General features: G+C 54.3%; 1 protein-coding gene across 1 annotated transcript; it reads right to left on the minus strand.

The window, feature by feature from the left end:
* Nucleotides 1–398: 398 nt before the first annotated feature.
* Nucleotides 399–15,383, minus strand: MAP1S (microtubule associated protein 1S). Its single transcript, XM_055344719.1, has 7 exons — nucleotides 15,255–15,383; nucleotides 13,837–13,938; nucleotides 12,297–12,379; nucleotides 11,344–11,484; nucleotides 8,334–10,668; nucleotides 1,459–1,694; nucleotides 399–643 (listed from the first exon to the last, which is right to left on the minus strand). Exons 1-7 carry the CDS (start codon nucleotides 15,376–15,378, stop codon nucleotides 488–490), a joined length of 3,177 nt encoding a protein of 1,058 aa, XP_055200694.1. The 5' UTR covers nucleotides 15,379–15,383; the 3' UTR covers nucleotides 399–487.
* Nucleotides 15,384–17,530: the final 2,147 nt, after the last annotated feature.

Below are 17,530 nucleotides of genomic sequence, written 5' to 3' on the forward strand. Positions count from 1 at the left end.
GCCATGAGCATCAGTTATCTCTAGGAACAGAAAGTAACCTGTTTTCTAGCTTTGGAGCATGGGGCCCCTGGGGTTCAAATCTCACCTTGGTCACTGATGCATGTGTGTGTGAGGTGGGGGTCCAGCAGCTGCCCAGGGGAACAAGATTCCCCACTGGTAAAATCAGCCTCTCATGGTCACCACCAGGTCAGGCTGGAGGCCACAGTCAGCAGCATTTCCAGAGAGGCCACCCTCCCCTGGGCTGGGGTTTTCCCATCTGCGAGGTGGAGGTCAGAGTGTGCCTGACCTGGGCATCCCCTGGCTCCTGGGGATCCCCCAACCTGGGGGCCTGGGCAGTGGTGATGAATGTCCCAGACGCTGCCAAGTCTCTTGTCAGTAGAATGAGCCAAGGCCACAGCTGAGTGGAGTACCTGGTTTATTTCTGATGCAGGAGAATCTCGGGACAGTGGCAGATTCTGGGCTGAGGGGGTGGGTGTTGGGAACGGAGCTAGAACTCCACCTTGCAGGCGGGGAAAGCCTCGTCCTGCATGGACACGGTGCTATTGCTGCCCAGCACGGTGATGCCCAGCGCCTGGTGCCGAGCATGTGTCTCCTCGTACCACTCGTGCATCGCCACTGAATCGAAGGTGGGGATCAGGGTCACCTGCGGGTGAGAAAGATGGACTGACAGTGAGGGGGTGCACCCTCCCCTCCTGGCCCAGCCCCTGCTCCACTCCTGGCACCCAAGGCCCTTCTCTGAACCCATTTGCTCTGCTTCCTTTCTCTGTCGCCAGGACGATTGTAGCTGGTGGCCAGTCCATCCCCAAAGTCCCTTCTCTTCCCCACGGCACCCCAGGGACCCTCTCACAACACAGGAGACTAGGCCTCCCTCTGGCTCCTCTCTTGCCCATAGCAGGCTTTTTCTACTGCCACCCTGTGCCTCAAACTCTCCCTCCCAGCTCTCTACAAGCTGCAGGAGGAGCAGGGGCCATGTGGGTTCCCCGTAAGGCTGGGAGTGGGCTCACTCACACCCTGCATGGGTGGCCAGGTGCTCGGAAGCTCCTGCTTCTTCCCAAACTTGCCTTATCCTCCAAAGATCTGCTTCAAGGCTTCCTCTGGAGACAAAGCCAGCCCACAGTCAATTTTCAACTTTGTCAACTGCACAGACATCACCTATTCCTTCTGGCTAATTCTCACAACTGGGATGATTGAGGGCCCGGAGGGTCAGGGGAGGGGATCACACCAGCCCTGCCCTGCACCCAGGCTGCTGCAGACAAAGTGGAAGCACCAGGAAGAGTCCTGGTGGGACTTTGACTCTCACCCTCATTTCTGTGGCCTTGGGGACACAGCTTTGTCTCCCTGGGCCCCACTCCCTCTGTGGGTGGGTGAAGGTCACACAGACCTCCTAAGACTAAGTTCAACAGGAAGATCAGGAGGCCTTGTGCTAAGACTGTCTGAGATCCTGGGGTGGTCACGTACCTGGAGGTCACGGTCCCACTGCTGCTTGCCCGCGAGTAGTGCATCCAGGACGGCCCGCATGCCCTCTTCCTTGCGCTGGTCCTGGCCACTGATGACATAGCAGAGTGCACGCACCCGCCGGAAGAATTCCTCGTCCACTAGCCGGGCACTGCTCCCGCTGGGCAGATAGGCCAGGTCAAGGTAGACGGGGGACCCTGGAGGGGCTGCTGACCCACCTGGCCGGCTGCCAGCTGACCCTGTGGGCAAGAAGGACGGAGTCAGTCCTGGGCTCCTGGGACCAGGAAGAGGCTGAGAACCAGAGCCCAGGGAGAGGCTCCCAGCTCTCCCTACACCTCCCCAAGTAGCTCCCCCTCCCCAGGAGAAGGCCTGATCTTGCTATCTTATAGTTGATTAGCTCTCCTTGGCATGGGAAGTTACTCAATGAACTCTGCAAATACCCATGGTCATATCCTCAGTGCCTGGACCCTCCCTGGCTAGTCTCTGGTCACAGACATACCCAGGGCCAGAGGTAAGGGAAGGTATGAAGGGACAATCAGGGAGGGCTTCCTGGAAGAGGAGGTTTTCAAGCTTAAGCTCTGAAAGCAGCCAGTATCTAAAACAATGTGCTGCTTCTGCAGCGCCCATCTGTTCAACTATTCAAGGCACATTTATCAAGCCCTCCTAGGCATCAGACATTGGGGACATGGCACTAACCGAGAGAGACAAAAATACCCGTCCTCAAGGGCAATGGGGAGATAGAGTGGGTGTGGGAGGGGCAGAATTGCAAGAGGGAGACCCAGGATGTGGCATGGCTCTCGCAAAGCCTCATCTATGGCTCTGAATCCAGAGCCTGTGCAAAGAGGATGAGGCCACCAGTCCCAGGGGTGTCTCAGAATCAACTGATTGAGGACATACCTGGATCTTGGGCATAGGAACCCGGCCAGATGCTTGGCATCTTAGAATCATAACATTGCCAAGCTCAGGGTGTGCATCCAGAGGCTGTCAGGGCACTTGCAGAATGCATGAATCCCTCAGCTTGAGGCCAGTGGCCTACCTCACTCATAGCTAGGTGCAGCGGTGGTGAGGACCTTAAGACTCAGGAAGAGAAAGCCACCATACCTATGGAAGGCGCAGGGGAGACAGGAGGCAAAGAGGTAGAACAACGAAGAGAAGACTAGGGGAACATGGGTAGAAGCCTCAGCGCAGGAGGGCAGGGGTAGAGCAAGGACAGCCAAATGATAGCCCTGCCTACTTTTGGAAATGTAGTTTTACCAGGTTGCCCATTTGGTTATATACTAAGCTGCGGTTATGCCAAAGGGCAGAGCTGAGTCGTTGGGGCAGAGACCATCTGGCCTGTAAAGCTTCTGGCCTTCTGAAGACACAGTTTGCTGACATTAGCATGGAGGGTCATTCTATCGGATCCAGGAGGAGGAGGAGACCCCAAGTGGCCAAGTGCCCCAGCAGACAGGGCCTCGGAGGACTCAGCCTCCAGCTGCCAGCCTTGCCCACAGGCTGGGGTTGCCATCTGCTGCTGTGCTGGGGACCCCCGACCTGCTTAAGCTCACAGGGGCCCACTAGGTGCCTGTCTTGGAACGAGCCCAAGGATAAGAGGTGGACGAGCCCAAGGATAAGAGGTGGCAGCTCAGATGGACACTGACGCTAGGAACTGACAGGGTGAGGGAAGCCAGAGACATGGTCAGCTTCCGGAGGGCAGGGCCACCCACGCACCTGGGATAGGTGAGCAGCACTCAGGGACACAAGCTCATGTTACTATCACTGCCAACCTTCATTGCTGCCCACCCCCCCCCACCCCCACCCCCCTGCCCTCCAGCAGGGGTCACCAAGCACTAGAACCGGGCAGGTACTAGCCAAGATGAGCTGGGCGTGCAAAGCACATGCCAGGCACCCAAGACTTAGTGTGGCAACAAGAAGAGGAACTAGATAGTAATTTTTCATATCAAGGACAGAGGACACGTTGGAATATTCTGATACAGTAGCACGCAGGGCAGACTGAACTCAGCAGGATTCAGGGATGCTGATGCGGCAGGAAGCAGGGAATCTGTCTCCTGACCCAGACAATAGTCATAAGGGCAGCCCCTCCTCCTCTTATGTGAGACTGAGAGGACTGGGAACATTTTTCCTCCCTCCCGCCTCCCTTCATTTTTTGCTTTTTTCCCCCTTCGGGAGCCAAACACGTAAGGACTATGCCATTCAAAACCCACTGCACTAAATCACTGTATTATACATCTGAAACTAATTTAACACCAAAACTAATATAATACTGGAATTAAAATATTTAAAAAGAGATTTAGGGTGGTCACCATGCACGTGGAGAAAGGTGCAGACTCAGAGAAGACTTGAGAAGACCCTTGGTTTCCACCTCAGACTGACCCCCAGCACAGAGGCAGCACACATCAATTAACCAGAGAAACCACACAAACCTCCCTCTGGGAGAGGGGGAAGATTTGGATCTCTAGAGTTAATACATTATTAAATTTGAATGTCCAGTTTTCAACAACACCAAAAATCACAAGGCATACAAAGAAACAGGAAAGGCAAAACCTAGTCAAAGGAAAAAAAGGGGGGGGAAAAAACCAGAAACCACTCCTGAGAAAAGCCAAATGGCTGGCTCATTGGATAAAAACTTTAAAACGATGGTCTTTTTTTTTTTTTTTTTAAGATTTTATTATTTATTTATGAGAGACATAGAGAAAGAGAGAGAGAGGCAGGGACACAGGCAGAGGGAGAAGCAGGCTCCATGCAGGGAGCCCAACGTGGGACTCGATCCCGGGACTCCAGGATCACGCCCTGGGCCTAAGGCAGGCACTAAACAGCTGAGCCACCCAGAGATCCCCTAAAACGATGGTCTTAAAAGATGCTCACAGAAAGAAAAGAAGACGTGCAAGAGAACGCCGCATGAACAAAACAGAAACATTATTAAGGATATAGAAAATGTAAAAAGTAAATCCAAAAGAAATTCTGCAACTGCGAAGTACAACTGAAATGAAATATTCACCAAAGGAATTTGATTCATGATTTAAACAGCGATTTTTAATGACAGGACAATGGCAATGATCAAATCTGAGGAACACAGAGAGTAAGACCGAAGAAAGTAAACAGTGGTTAAGGGACTCGTTGGACACCATCAAAAGGGCCAATACACAGGTCAGAGTCCCAGGAGAGAAAAGGGCAGAATGATTATTTGAAGAAATAATGGCCCCAACTTGCTGTAATTGATGCAAGGCGTGCGTACGAACGTCCAAAAAGCCTAACAGATTCCAAGTGGGATGACCTCAGAGAGACCCACTGTAACCTGACTGCTGAAAGCCAATCTCTGAGAGAAAACAGAGACAAGGGGTAAGTTTATACCTATAAACGTTTATATTAAAGAACATCTCGGGACACCTGGGTGGCTCAGCGATTGAGCGTCTGGATCCTGGAGTCCCAGGATCGAGTCCCACGTCAGGCTTCCTGCATGGAGCCTGCTTCTCCCTCTGCCTGTGTCTCTGCCTCTCTCTGTGTCTCTCATGAATAAATAAAATCTTAAAAAAAAAAAATCTCAACATGACAACCTTGCAACCCAAGAACTAGAAAAAGAACAAAGAGAAATCCAAAGGTAGCAGAAAAAAATCAAATAGTAAAGATAAAAGCAGAAATTTTTAAAATTGAGACTAGAAAAACATAAAAGATCATCAACAAAACCGCAAGTTGGTTCTTCAAAGAGATTAACAAAATTGACAGCTCTTTACTAGACTAAGAAAAAAGAAGACTCAACTTCCGAAGATCAGAAGAGTAGGGACACTCCTACTGATTCTACAGACGTAAAAAGCAGTAGGTAAGAGAGTAGCGTGAATAGCTGCACAACCAACAAACTGGATGACCTGGAAGAAATATGCAAATTCCTAGAAACACAAAACCAACTAAGGCCGAATCACAAAGAAACAGAAAAGCTCAACAGATCTATTATTAGTAAGGAGATTGAATCAGTAATTAAAATTCTTCTAGGCTTGGGCACCTGGGTCACTCAGTAGCTGAGCATCCGCCTTTAGCTCAAGTTGTGATCCTGGGGTCCAGACTTCTCCCTTTGCCTACTTCTCTGCCTCTCAGTGTCTTTCATGAATAAATTAATAAAATCTTTTTTAAACAAATTAATTCATTGGGATGCCTGGGTGGCTTAGCAGTTGAGCATCTGCCTTCTGCTCAGGGCGTGATCCCAGTCCTGGGATGGGAGTCGCACATCGGGCTCCAGACCCACATCAGGCTCCCTGCGAGGAGTCTGCTTCTCCCTCTGCCTATGTCTCTGCCTCTCTCTCTGTGTCTCTCATGAATAAATAAAATCTTAAAAAAAAAAAAAATTAGTTCATCAAGGAATAAAATGTAAGAGCCAAAACCATAAAGCTCTTAGAACAAAGCAAAAGCTTCATAACACCCATCACATGGCTACTATCAAAACTCAGAAAATAGTGTTGGCAAGGATGTGGAGAAACTAAAATCTTTCTGCGTTGTTCGTGGGAATGTAAAATGGTGCAGCCGCTGTGGAAAACAGTATGGTGGTTCCTCGAAAAATCAAAAATAGAATTGCCATGTGATCCAGCACTCCTACTTCTGGGAATATACCCAAAAGACTTGAAAGCATGGTCTCCAAGAGGTATTTGTCCAACCATGTTCAAAGCAGTATGATTCAACCAACAGCAACCAAAAGGTAGAAACAACTCAAGTGTCCATTAACGGGTGAATGGATAAACAAAATATGGTCAGCCACACAATGGAATGTTACTCAACCTTAAAAAGGAAGGAAATTTTTTTAAGACTTTATTTAAGGAAGAGAGAAACAGAGCACACATGTGCACAAGCAGAGGAGAGAGGCAGAGGGAGAGGGAGAAGCAGCGGGGGGAGTCTGGCATGGGGCTTGATCCCAGGACCATGACCCAAGCAGAAGGCAGACACTGAACTGAGCTACCCAGGCGCCCCAGATATTAAAAAAAAAAAAAAAAAAAAAAAAAAAAATATATATATATATATATATATGTATATTTTAAAGATAGTATTCATTTATTCATGAAATATACAGAGTGAGAGGCAGAAACACAGGCAGAGGGAGAAGCAGGCTCCCTATGGGGAACCCGATGTGGGACTTGATCCCCAAACCTGGGATCACGACCTGAGCCAAAGACAGATGCTCAACCTCTGAGCCACCCAAGCATCACTAAAAAATATTTTATTTATTTGAGAGAGAGAAGCATGAGCAGAGGGAGGGGCAGAGGGAAAGAGAGAATCTCAAGCTGACCCCTCACTGAGCACAGAGCCTGATGTGAGGCTTGATCTCACAACCCTGAGATCATGACCTGAGATCGTGACCTGAGCTGAAATCAAGAGTCAGACGCTTAACCAACTAAGCCACCAGGCACTCAAGGAAGGAATGTCCTTAAAAAAAAAAAAAAAAAAAAAAAAAAAAAGGCGGAGGAGGGGCGGGTTATGACGCAGGCTACAGGATGGATAAACCGCAGAAACATTCTACTAAAGTGAAATAAGACCGAGTATGAAATAAGATAATAGAGTATGATTCTACTCACAGGAGATGTCTACAGTACCTAAGTCATAGAAACAGCCAAGTAGAATGGTGGGTGCTGGGGATGAGGAGAGAAGGAATGGGGAGTTAGTACTTAAGGGGAACAGAATTTCAGTTTTGCTAGACAAAAGGGGTCCTAGAGAGTGAGGGCAAGGATGGCTGCACAACAATGTGAATGTACTTAATGCAACAGCATTAAGGTAAATGCCATGTCATTAAGGTAAATGCCATGTCGCATACATTTCATCACAACTAAGGAAAACCAGGAGAAAAGTTAGCCCGGCATACCTGAGACTGCTAGCCTTAGAAAGGTCTGCTTCCAGAGTGGCCCTTGGCTGCAGTCTCGGGAATTTAAATCTCAGAGAGGTCCCCACTGAGTGACAAGGGTGGCCTGTGTGCTCACCTGTCCTGCAGCACTGCGGCTCCTGCTGAACCCCTGCTCCCTCTTTTCTGAGGAGTCTGGAATTTGGGTGCGTGTCAGGCAGAGGGTGCCAATGTAATCAGCACCCCTCAGAAACCCTGGGCACTGTGTCTTTTACAAACCTCCCTGGTAGGCACCACTTTGCATGGGTCATCTTGGCTCCCTGCTTGGGCATTGAAGCACATGGTGTGACTATGCTGGGAGATAGCTCTAGAAGCCTGTGCCTGGCTCCCCCCCCCCCCCGCCCCAGGGAGTCCCACCTCCGCCTGTGCCCCTTGCCCTCAAAGATTCTATTCTGGGGATCCCTGGGTGGCGCAGCGGTTTGGCCCTGCCTTTGGCCCGGGGCGCGATCCTGGAGACCCGGGATTGGATCCCACATCGGGCTCCCGGTGCATGGAGCCTGCTTCTCCCTCTGCCTATGTCTCTGCGCCTCTCTCTCTCTCTCTCTCTGTGACTATCATAAATAAATAAAAAAAAAAAATTAAAAAAATTAAAAAAAAAAAAAAGATTCTATTCTGTATCCTTTTGCTCTAATAATACAATTCAGCCATCAGGAGAACTGTCAACCAAGTCCTCCCAGCCAATCATCGAACCTGGTGGTGGTGGGTTTGGGAACCTCCACACAAAATGGTTAAATATACTATTAAAATTAATTTCACCTATTTCTTCTTACTTACTAGGGCTCCTCAAGTTCATGACGACAGATATGCCCACTTTATGTTTCCACTGACAGCAATGCTTGAGTGCCTAGGAATTACAAGTGCTTAAACAGTGAGCCAGAATTTCCATTTTATGTGAGAAACGGAGGCCCAGAGAGGATGGCAGGTGTGGCTGAGACCACACAGCAAGTATGAAACAAAGACTTGAGCCAGTAACACTGTAGGAAGCCAGCTCTTGGGTACTCACCAGGTGGGCCCCGAGTGGTCGTCTTGGGGACTGAGGACTTTCTGGACAGAGGTGCCCGACCTCCCTTGTCACTGGGCTCACTCCGGGTGCTGAGCGGCCGACTGGCCCTGTCTCCACCAGCCAGTCCCTTGGTTTTGGCAGTGCTCGCTGCAGTGGCTTTGGGGGCAGCAGTGCTGGGGTTGGGGCGAGCCAGGGACTTCCGGGTGCGGCTGAGGCCCTCTGTCAGCCGTGCCTGCTCAGGGAGCAGCATCTCAGGGTCCACCATGCATATGCTGGGTGGGGTGGGCAGCGGTGGGGGGAACTTGAGAGGCTCGGGCAGCGGGTCACGGCGAGGGACCCCAAAGCCCTCCATGTCCTCATCTGAGTCCGCGGTGCCAGAGGCGGCAGGCAGGGGGTCTGAGTCAGACAGGGTGGGCAGGGACTCGCTGACGGATGTGGGTGGTGTCTCCTCGGCCCCTGGAGCACCCGCTCGCTCCTGGGACCGAGCACTGCTATCTGAGCTGCCGGGGGATGCGGGTGCTGGCGCCATGGGCACAGCCTTTCGGTGCTCAAACTCGCAAGGTGACACCAGGCACAGGTCCACATCATGCGGGGAGGCTGATCGCCGTACCCGGGGGCCACGGAGTGGGAGGCTCAGCCCAGCCTCGCTCGCAGTGGCAGGTGGTGGCGGAAGCACCTGCTCGAAGGACACGGACAGGGACTCGTCTACCTCTGTGGAGTGTGGGGAGCCTACCTCAGCTGGCAGCGAGGGTGTGGTCACTGTAGGTGAGGCATCTGGCCCAGCCTCCCCGCCGCGCAGCGGGCTCAGTGACAATCGCCCACTGCCTTCAGTTGGGCCCTGCTGGGCTCCAGTAGGTGAGGGTGTGCGAGGCCGGGGCGTGCCAGCATCCAAAAGCAGCTCCAGGGTCTTCTCCTCCCCGGCTGGGCTCAGCCCCAGCTCCAGGCTGCTCTCCTGGCTGGGTGTGGCCACCAGCTGGGGAGTTGGGGAACTATAGACCTCTGCTGGGGGGCTGGCCTCTCCACACCGGAAGCTGGGGGGGCTGTGGGGCCCATTCTCCATTGGTGGGGCACCTGGGCGGGGGACACTGGGTGCTTTGCGGGGTCTGGGGGCCGCCTGGGCACCCGCCTTCTTCACATTAACAGAAGCGGAGACTGCCCGGCGTACCTCCCGGGGCTGGGTCCGAGGGGCGCTTAGCTTGGGGTCCTTCTTCACCTCTCGGGGGACCTTGGCTTCTTTCTCAGCCCTGCGGGGGCCCTCAACTCGAGGCGGGTCCTTCCGGGCCACTCCAGGGCGCTCCTGGGAAGACCTGGTGAGTGCTGTTATCCGGCCTTCTCTTCTTAAGCTGTCCCGGGAGCCCACGCTTTCCTTGCTCTCAGCTCTTCGAGGCCCCGCCAAGTCCTGGGGAGTCACCACGGGCTCCCGCAAGAATCCCAAGTGCTGCAGGCGGACCAGGCCATCCAGGAGGCGGGCAGGTGGTGTGCAGCCAGGGAACAGCACGCGCACCACCTTCTCAGTGGGGCCTGCGGGGTGCCACACTAGCAGGGCGCACACGGAGGCCAGTGTGTGCTCAGCCCCAGCAGCAGGGGGGTGCAGTACATACATGTCGAGCCGACCCACGCCCATCTTCTGAAAGAGCACAGTGGGCTCAGCCGGGAGCGGCCCGCGGTTCAGAGTCAGGGGTGTGATGCCCAGCCGGGCCAGGAGGCTCAGGGCCAGCTCTGCCTCATCCTCACCGCTCACCAGACGGGAGGTGGCCACGCGGGCATTGAGGAACACAACCCCCAGGTTGGGGGAGATGAGCCTGCGCAGCCGGTCATCCCCGGAGCCCCCACCAGCCGCTGCCTCCTCACGCTCTGCCAGCTTGCGCCGCAGCAGACTGTTGAGGCCTGGGAGGCTGTCGGCGCCTGCATGGGTCACCAGCACAGCATCCACCCGGTCCAGGTGCCGCACCAGCTTCCAAAAGCTCGACTTGGGGTTGGAGCCACCGTTGACCAGCACTGTGAAGCCATTGACAGCGAAGAAGGCCGCATCGCCGAGGCCGCCAGGGAAGATGTAGCAGCAGGGCCGGGCGAGCCTGAGGAAGCCCACAGATGCCGGCGGCTCAAGCAGCTCAAAGGGAGATGGTGGCTCCAGGGACTCTGACACATACTCCAGGAACTCACGTAGGCCCTCGGATGCCGGCAGCTGCATGGGGGGGTTCCATTGCAGCTGGAGTGCGCTCTGGAGGCCAGGCACTTCAGGTGCCAGCTGGGCCCAGTCACCAAAGGTCGGGCAGGTGATAGTCAACTTGGGCAGGTCTGCAGGTGGGGGCGAGGATGCCAGGAGATCCCGGATCTGCAGGAGGTAATGATTATTAGCCCCTGGAACCAGGCAATACCCAGCCCCTTAAGAAAACTAGGCCAGGACACCCCCATCCTGCTGCCTCCTGGGGCGGACAATCCCTTGCCCAACCCTTGTCACCCTTAGGACAAAACCCAGCCCTCCCCCAGGTCCACAGAGACACATGGGCCTGCCTCACCATCTACTTCCCTCCCTACCCTTTCTCTTACTCTCCCTACCTCAGGGCCTTGCACTTCCTGTTCTCCTCCTACAGCACAGCTCCCTCCAGGGAGACCTTCCATGTCCCCTACCTCTCTCTGTATGCTGTTCCTATCTCACCATCATTTTGTCATTCTCTATAATGGGAAAAGATGGTTTACCAATTATTTTTCCTCATCTGCTCCACCCAGACTAAAGACTCTAGAAAGGACCCTACCCAACTGAGGCCTAGAGCCTGGGGTGCCACTGAAGGTCTCTGGGAGGTCTACTGATCTACAGGCCTAGCGTCAAACCATACACTGTGGTGGGTGAGGAAACTGAGCCCCCCAAACAGAAGGGACATGTATCACTGCTACCATTCTACAGAAGAAGAGATGTGATGCAGGGGAGGTATGTCCCTAGGGCCACACAGCCCAATGGGTAGGAGTCAGGATTCAGAGCCAGGGGAAGCAGGATGAGAAGGTGGCTTACCTCTTTGTCCCCTAGGACCTGGAGGAAGTGGCGGGGTGAGAAGCCCCCCGTCTGGAGCAGCAGCTCCCCTGTCTCTTCCAAGCAGGGCCCAGCCAGCACCAGCAGCTTGTGAGGGGCAGGGTCAAGCAGAAGATTCCGGAGCTGAGGACGGAGACTGTTAAAGCCCCTACTCTATGCGATGACAAAGCCTGTACACACACCCATGCCGGAATGGACCCCAACCCCAAATTTACATATAACCACCCCAGCCCAGCACTCAACTAGAAGCCAGAAGCATACCCTCTGGGTCTCCTGCTGAGCCCTGCTCCCCTCACCCCCCTACCCTGCGGCTCATCCTACAAAGCCATGCTCCAGTGCCTCCTCTTCTTAGAAGCCCACCATACCCTTTCTGGACTCCCTGTAGCCCACTTCTCTCTCTGGCCCAGCCTCAATGCCACAGGGAAGAGAGTATCTGTGTCTAGCTCTATCTCCTTCAGAACTCCTCAAGGACCATTTCTGATCAAAGGGATCAACCCGAACCAGGTTCTCTAGAGGGGTGTCCTGGGGCTCTAGCTTGTCCATCTTTCCCACGGATAACTGGAAGAAAGGCATAGTGTCCACAAGCTACAAGTATTAAGAAGTCAATCCACATAATTCCTGGGGCCCAGCCACGAGGGAGGCATAAGATGCAAAAGTCAAATCCTGACTTCCAGCCTCCAGACATTCCCCACTCTGTTCCTCTGTTCCTTCCTCCCAAACTCTAATCTTTCCTGACTTCACCTGCTCCCACCATCGCCCCTGAGGAGGGAATAAGCTGCATCTGGGTCCACCTGGGGAGGCTTCCTGGAGGGGGGTGATGCAACGGGGTGTCAAGAGGATTTCCAACAGCACAAAGTCAGGGAGGCAGGAAGTCAGGACTTGGGATGGCTCTGGTCCTGGCAGCCTACTCCCTACAAGAGACAACTATTTCATACCTCATCACATAGGGACTTGTCTGATGGATTTAGGAGGACCAGGGTCTCCAGGGTGTCTCCACGGTGGTGCAAACTCCGCTGGCCTGCGAGGAAACAGGGCACAGTAAGTCTGGGGCTGGGCCATGTGTACCGGGCCAGGCTGTCCCGGTGTTGAACCCTGACTCCCTGTGTGACTCCAGGCAGCCATAAACCCCTCCAGAACTCTGCTTCTCAGGGTCATCTGAGGGTCAACAGCACACGGTAGAGCTATAGGTCAGGATGAGGCAAGAACAGGAAATCTGCCTTGGCAGGCCTCAAACTGGAAACAGCAATGACAACATAGACTCTACTGCTTGCAGGCCCCAATTCACAGCAGTCAGCCCTATGGGGGATGCCACTGTCACCCCCATTTTATAGGCAAGAAGCCTGAACCCAGGGAGGAACAATGAGGGATACCAGGAAGAGGGGAGAACATGGGCAAAGGCTCTGAAGCAGGCCTGGGCTCCAAGTGTCTGAGGATCGCAAAGTGGCAGGTGAGGCTAGAATAGGGGAGCATGGGGGCAAGGGGGCCATGAAGAGGGGAGTAGGGATGATTCTGGAATCTGAACCTGGTCTGCCCCCAGAGCCCAATGTTTCAAAAATGGAGCACCAGGACTGAGGCTGGAGAGGTAAGGACCTTTTGGCACTGGTCAACTTTTTATCAATTTATCACATGCTTATTATCATGTACGGATATTGCCCCATTCCGGTGGGGAAACCAAGGCATAGAGAGAGGAAATGGCTGCCATGGTCACACAGAGCAGATAGGATTTCCAGCCCCCCCCATCTCATGAGGTGTCAGGAAGCCACCAGGAATGGTTAGGACAATGAGGCGAAGGACACTTCCTTCCTCTCCTGCAGCAGCCTGGAGCTGACTCAACGGGCTGGCTGAGGCAAGAGGGACTGCAGGACACACCTGGAACCCGCCCAGCTGCTGCTCTGTGCAGTGGGTCACCCTGCACGGTGCAGAGGTGGTCCAGGCATCCCGACCCCTTTCTCGATCTTGCTCCTTTCCCAGCTCCCCATCTACTGAGCACCTACTGTGCACCCAGTCCTGTACAGGGGTCACAGACACAAGCCAGACCCAGTCCCTGCCACACGGGGCCCACACTCCACCCTCCAGGGCCTCTCAAGCAGCCCCTCACTTTCCAAATATCTTCTCACCTCACCTAGGCCCCTCCCTCCACTTGACACACCAACCCCAGATGCCTTTCATCCAAAGAACCCACTTTTGGAGATCCCCCCCGGCCCCTCCCACTCAGTTGCCTCATCTGCAAAATGGGGAAAAAACAGGAGTTCCTGTCTTGTGTATAACTGATGTCCAAGGGAGTTAGCACTGGGTCAGGGCCCACCCCTGCTCTGCACTCTGTAGAGCTGAGCTGTATTACTGCTGTTTTTTACAAGTGTACCTGACCCCCTCCTTCCCCCCAATGCCTGTCACAGAGCTCACACTTGGAGAACATATGCCTGGTGAAGCATATGGAAGGGGAGCAGCTGAGGCATGCAGGGTCCCCAGTCTCACCTTTCACGATGCTGGAGAAGGTGGCAGAGTGCCGGGACACAAAAACCTTGAGCTGCTCGTCAAGGTTGCAAATGCTAGGGTCAATGTCCCAGGACCGGATGCCTGTCATGGGGGGAAAGGGAGAGCAGGAGAAGTGAGAGAGGGAATCAGCTGGGCTCCCCAGCTCCCCTGAAATCTCAGTACCTAGCATCTGGCAGGTGGGAGCAACCCCAGCCCCTCCCCTCAACCCGCCCCCACTATGCAACAGCCTGGAGTTTCACAACTACCCAAGGTGCCCCTGCACCCGCATCAAGGAACCCAAAGCGTAACTCAGCATTTCAGAGAAGAGTCACATCAGTACCAAAGCTCCCACCTCCTATTAAACAGTCATCTCCTCCCCTCCATCATCTCCCCGACCCCCGCCACTGGTCTCACAGCTCCTCCATCCTGCCAGACAGGCTCCTACCTCTTGGCTTTTGCACCAGCTGCTCCTGCTCTCAGGAGGCCCTTCCATCTGACTCTCTACCCTTCAGGTCCTCAGCCCCTTGCATCCTTCTGAGCAGTGCTGACAGCTTGTGAGCTTAAAACCTGTTCCACCTCCTCACCCATTTTGGGTCTATCTCCCTACCAGACTGTTGGCCCTGTGAGAGCAGAGCTGAACCTGCCTGTGGTCTCCACACTATCCCTGCGCATGGGCCAGTGGGGAGGGAAGGAGGAGGACTCGGGCGCAGACTGACGACATTCCGGAGCACCAGAACAGAAGTGCGCGCTGCCTTCCCATTTTACAGGCGCCAGACCGCAGGCCCTGCCCATCTGATTGGGGGGGATGAATGGCCTCCAAACACGGTGTGGGGTGCACCACGCCCGAGCCCGCCGGTTCCACCGTGCCAAGTGGCTGCAGGTGAACCTTGCAGGTGCACCCATGACTCACCTCCCCAGATGCCAAATCCCCCGGGCAGGCCGCGCCCGCCCACACCCCAATTAGCAAGCTCCCTGTGGAGCAACGGAATATGGGCCCCGCGGCTGCGGGCCCGGCCTCTCCACCCCTGCTCCGTCCACGACGTCTAGTCTGCTAAGACCAGGGGATTCGAGACGACCCCCCCTCCCCTCGGCCGGCTCGCTGGGCGGGAAGCGGAGCTATGGTCCGCGCTGCCCAATCACGCGGGTCCTAGAGCCCGGCTCGAGTCCCATCCCTGGGCTGCACCCGAGTCGGGGCGGGGCAGCCCAACAGGCCCGGGCGCCGCCCCCTCCGTGGGCACCCAAGGCCTCAGCCCGCGCCGTGCGCCTAACACGGTGAGGAGGCTCGAGCCTCCCGGCCTCTGGATCCCGCCGCCCCCCCTCCCCTCCTCCCCCGCCCCCAGCCCGGCCGCCCCACCCCCCAGCCCTCGGGCCCAGGCGCACGGCCGCGCCCGCCTCCCGCGCCCCCAGGCCGGCCCGACCTCGCTCGAGCTCCTCCAGCACGTAGGCAAGCAGCCCCGAGCACCCGCACTCGCCGCCCACCACGAGCAGCAGCGAGCTCGGCGCCAGGGCAGCCCCGGGACCCGCCGCCGCTGCCGCCGCCATCTTCGCGCCGCACTGACGCTCCGAGCGCCCACCCGCTGGCCCCGCCCCTTAAAGGGGCCGAACCGGAAGAACTGGAGACCCCGCCCGGAAGCCCCCTCGCCCCTCGCCTGCCCCCGGCCGCCCCCCTTCAGGTCTTGGCTGCTGGGGACGCGGGTACCTAAGTGGATCTCCACTTTGGCCACCCCGCCCCAACTGACCATTCCTTCGTCCATGCGTCCTTCATTCATTCAACAAGCTTTAACTGCATGCCTGCCACGTGCCCTCCGGGGGCTCATGATCGCAGGGGCCCCAATCGGAACCAGGCCCACATGCTCCTAGCTCCCTGGGTCAGGGCTTAACAGAGAAAAGAAAGGTATCTTATAGCTAGGGTTTTAAGGGATGTGTAGGAGTTTGACAGGTGTGAGTGGTGGGGCCAGAGCATCTGAAGCAGAAGTTAGAGCATGTGCAAAGTCTTAGAGGTAGGAAAGTACGTTTGTGTTTGGGGCATATTCCAGAGCACTCTGAGCCCTCGAACAGGGTGACACGTTTGCACCTATGTGCCAGGCATTTTACTGCATTAGCTCATTGAATAAATTTATGAGGTAGGTGATGTTATTATGCTCATTTCAGAGGAAAAGAAACCGAGGCTTGGAGAAATTAAGTCACCAGCCCCTTAAGTGGTAGAGCAGAGTTGAAGCCAAGTGAGTCTGGTTCTAGAACCAGCCTGTGGCAGGCACTGACTGCCTGTCTCACATGGGTACCCCTCCCTTCCCCAAACAATCTCATTCAGCCCTTGAAGCTATGGTGGCCACTACATAAAAATATTTTATTGCATCAAACTTTTCGATGGTTGTCTGTGCCCAGGGAGGGCTGAGCTGTCTCTCTTGGAAGTGAGGTCTCCATCTCTGGAGGTATACAAGACAAATCAAGACAGAAATGGAAAGGCCTGGGAAACAGGATTGGCCTCCTGCCGCCCTTCGTTATCTGGGGTTGTTTAGCCCAACTTCCTCTCTGGTCAGTGTGTAACAGTCACTGGCCACGTGCTGTCTAACGTTCCAGTACTCCACTTCCTCTCCCTTTTTGGCCCTGGCATTCTTCCTCTATCCCAGTCCCTCCTTCTTAGCTCCCTCCCCCGTGTCCTGGCTGCCTGTGATTTCTTACATTATTGCTCTGAGCAATAATAGGACTGGGAGTGTCTATATCAGGCTCTATCTCCCCTACCAGGCTGGGAGTTGGAGGCCAGGCTAGTTAGTGGCCTCTCTGAGCCCTGGCCTTTTGTAAGACAAGGCTGAGCATCCTGGAAATGCATGATAAAGGCTTGTGGAATGGAGATGAAAAGCCCATTAGTCTACCACTCATTTATTACTTATTCCTTCATGTATATTTACTGGTTAAGACTTGAACCCACACAACAACAACAACAACAAAGACTTGAACCCAGGACCTTCTGACTGAAGTCTATGGTCTTCCTCCTTCCTACGGCTGTGAGTTATGACTGTTGCTATCAATTCTAGTTTGTCTTAAAGGGCCCTGATGTGTGAGGATGTGTCTCCACCAGGGTGTCTGACTTGGGAGGAAAGGTCCTCCCTAAGGACTGTGGGGGCTGATGTTCTGAATGTTCTGGAGTCCTAAGGTTTTTCTGTCATCCAGGTTGATGATGCTTGTATGGGAAATGTGGGGAGCATTTCCCCAGGGATGAAGCATCTGTGTTATCATCTCTGAAATCCCAGGAAGCAGACTCCGGTTACTTCCTTCCTGCCTTTGTCTCCACCCAGCTCTATGCCTGTTTCAAGGTCATCTGTCCCTAGAGGGATCAGATGATACCATTTGTGGGGAAAAATGGAACTCTTAGCCTTCAGGACTGCTGGGCACTTTTGTTTTCTTACCCTGGTAATTCTTTTCTCTTTTTAACATTTTTCTTGAGGCTTAACATAAGGCATGGTCAAGTTCACAAGTGTCAAAAGTGGTGGTTGACGAGGGCAATGGCCCTCTGGTCAGGATCTAGGACATTCCCAGCTCCTGGCAGTTCCTTAGACTCTACAGTTGACACTCCCCTCTCTCAAGGCAACCACTGCCCCAACCTCTGTCATCATAGGTGAGTTTTACCTGGTTCTAAACTTCACATAAATGGGATCACAGAGGGTGGCCACTCTTGATTCTGGTTTCTCTTAGG

Source organism: Nyctereutes procyonoides, unplaced genomic scaffold (genome assembly GCF_905146905.1).
Source record: "Nyctereutes procyonoides isolate TBG_1078 unplaced genomic scaffold, NYPRO_anot_genome, whole genome shotgun sequence".
NCBI classification, from domain to species: Eukaryota; Metazoa; Chordata; class Mammalia; order Carnivora; family Canidae; genus Nyctereutes; species Nyctereutes procyonoides.